The sequence below is a fragment of the Sebastes fasciatus genome, chromosome 14 (assembly GCF_043250625.1).
Source record: "Sebastes fasciatus isolate fSebFas1 chromosome 14, fSebFas1.pri, whole genome shotgun sequence".
Taxonomy (NCBI): Eukaryota; Metazoa; Chordata; class Actinopteri; order Perciformes; family Sebastidae; genus Sebastes; species Sebastes fasciatus.
Genome location: NC_133808.1, coordinates 22980001 through 22982338, shown reverse-complemented (window position 1 = coordinate 22982338; position 2338 = coordinate 22980001). Strand labels below are relative to the sequence as shown.

Below are 2338 nucleotides of genomic sequence, written 5' to 3'. Positions count from 1 at the left end.
TTTATTTTATTGTTATTGTTATTGTTATTTTATTTTATTTTATTTTATTTTATTTTGTATTTGTATTTTATTTATTTATAAACAAATATGACAAAGAAAGAAGGGAATTGCTATCAGGAGTAGATGATGGAAATATTACAATGGGGAATCTGCTAGAAAAAACATTTAAGAAAGTACACAATCTTCTATTTAATTACTTAAGGGCAACAGGAATAATGGAGAGAATTCAATTATTAGTATTATTAGTATTATTTTTTATTATTAATAATAATTATAAATTTGTATTTTATTGTTATTGTTTTGGGTTTTTTTTGTTTGTTTTTCCTACCAATCTACTGCTCCACACTTAAGTCCGGTATATGGTGATAATGCACCTATAAGCTGGTTTGCCAACCGCCAATAAACACCAAAGAAGAAGAAGAAGAAGATGAACGTCTTTTCTAGCAGGAAGCTGTTGTCTCCCACATTCCTCATGAGCATCTGAACGCACCAGTTTTTAGGTGTCCTTGCAGCTGCCTGAAGAGAAACCAAATGTCACCAGGAGCAGCGGCGCCGCTCTCTGCCCTTCAATGCTGGAGTTTCTTCACATGCTAAGTGTCAGCGTGTCAGGAGCCTGTACACGTCTTGAATGCAGCTTTAGGACTTGTTGAAGGTGGGATCTGTTCGTGTGTTTTTAAAGGCAGAGCCGGTGTAATACCTGCGGTCATGGAGTGTCGTGTGTTGTCCATTCAGAGTCATGTTGTCAGGGGATACGTCGGGAACAAGTCGGCAACGTTCCCTCTGCAGGTAAGATCTCACATCCAGGTGTCTGCACAACATGTCTCAGCTTCTAGAGCAACAAAACAGGCAAAGAAAAACATGCATTTTCAAGTGTAAAGTGCATTTCACTTCCTGCTTTGTGATGCATTTCTTAACCTTCATAACGTTTTTTGAGGAACCTTTCCAGTCCTACCAAACCTCATAGGCTTTTAACCAAATTTAAGACTTTACCCTCCCTAGCTTAATAGAAAATAGCTGTGAAATAAAGTAAAATACTGAAATATCCTTTAATGAACTAAATGAAAAAATCGGCTGTAAAAAAAAATTGAAAAAACACTTTTCAATGCTGAAATTTGAGAATGATTTAGAGCCCTATAGTTGCCGGTTATCTTACAAAACACACCACTGTGTAGCTACAGGTAGCCAGCAGTGCAAAACATCTGTACAAGTTGGAGCTTTGTTTAAACATGGTTTTGCTTGGTGTTGTGAATTTAATGTCCCAGAGGACAGTGGATTTCCCCCATGCAGAAGAAGGTAATATTAAAGTAGCATTATGTTTCTGTGTGTTGTAGACTCAACTTTCTGAAAAATATAATTTTGCATTATAACAGGCAAAGAAAAAGATGCATTTTCAAGTGTAAAGTGCATTTCACTTCCTGCTTTGTGAGGCATTTCTTAACCTTCATTGTAATGTTTTTTGAGGAACCTTTTCCTGTCCTGCCAAACCTCATAGGCCTTTTACCAAATTTAAGACTTAACCCTCCCTAGCTTAATAGACAATAGCTGTAACATAAAGTAAACTACTGAAATATCCTTCAATGAACTCGATGAAAAAATCGGCTGTAATATGACAGTGCAAAAAAACACTTTTCAATCAGAAATTTGAGAATGATTTAGAGCCCTATAGTTGCTAGTTATCTTACAAAACACACCACTGTGTAGCTACAGGTAGCCAGCAGTGCAAAAACATCTGTACAAGTTGGAGCTTTGTTTAAACATGGTGTTGCTTGGTGCAGTGAATTTAATGTCCCAGAGGACAGTGGATTTTTAGTAATGCATTTTCCCCATGCAGAAAAATAATATTAAATAATACATTAAATAATATTAATGTAGCATTATGTTTCTGTGTGTTGTACACTCAACTTTCTGAAGAATATAATTTTGCATTAGAACTGGCAATTTTCAAATGCACATTTGAAAGCTTCATAAATTGGAATATTTTCTGGTTTCTCTAGAGGAATGACAGTAAACTGAATATCTTTGAGTTGTGGACAAAACAAGACATTTGATGACGTCATCTTGGGCTTTGGTGAAAAATTATCAGTGTTTCCCAAACAACTAATAGATTAATCAAGAAAATTTTTATCAACAATGAAAATAATCATTAGTTGCAGCCCTAGACAGCCATGTGTTTCTTTTCATTCATTAATCAAATTTCTGAGACAACAAGTAGTAAATTCATTAACGTGAACATCATGTTTGGGTAATTTGAATGATGTCAATGTTTGAATTAATTGATCTAAAACTTTTTATTTTATGGTCTTTTTCTCAAACAAGTTTCCCAGAAATGTCCGTCTAT

General features: G+C 34.8%; 1 protein-coding gene across 1 annotated transcript in view; it reads left to right on the top strand.

The window, feature by feature from the left end:
* The first annotated feature begins 569 nt into the window (after window positions 1-569).
* LOC141782895 (pyridoxal kinase-like) overlaps window positions 570-2338 on the top strand; it is an 8983-nt gene continuing 7214 nt past the window's right edge. The window contains exon 1 of the mRNA XM_074659737.1: window positions 570-786. Within this exon, the coding sequence (XP_074515838.1) occupies window positions 706-786 (81 nt within the window). The 5' untranslated portion in view covers window positions 570-705. The remainder of the gene's footprint in view (window positions 787-2338) is intronic.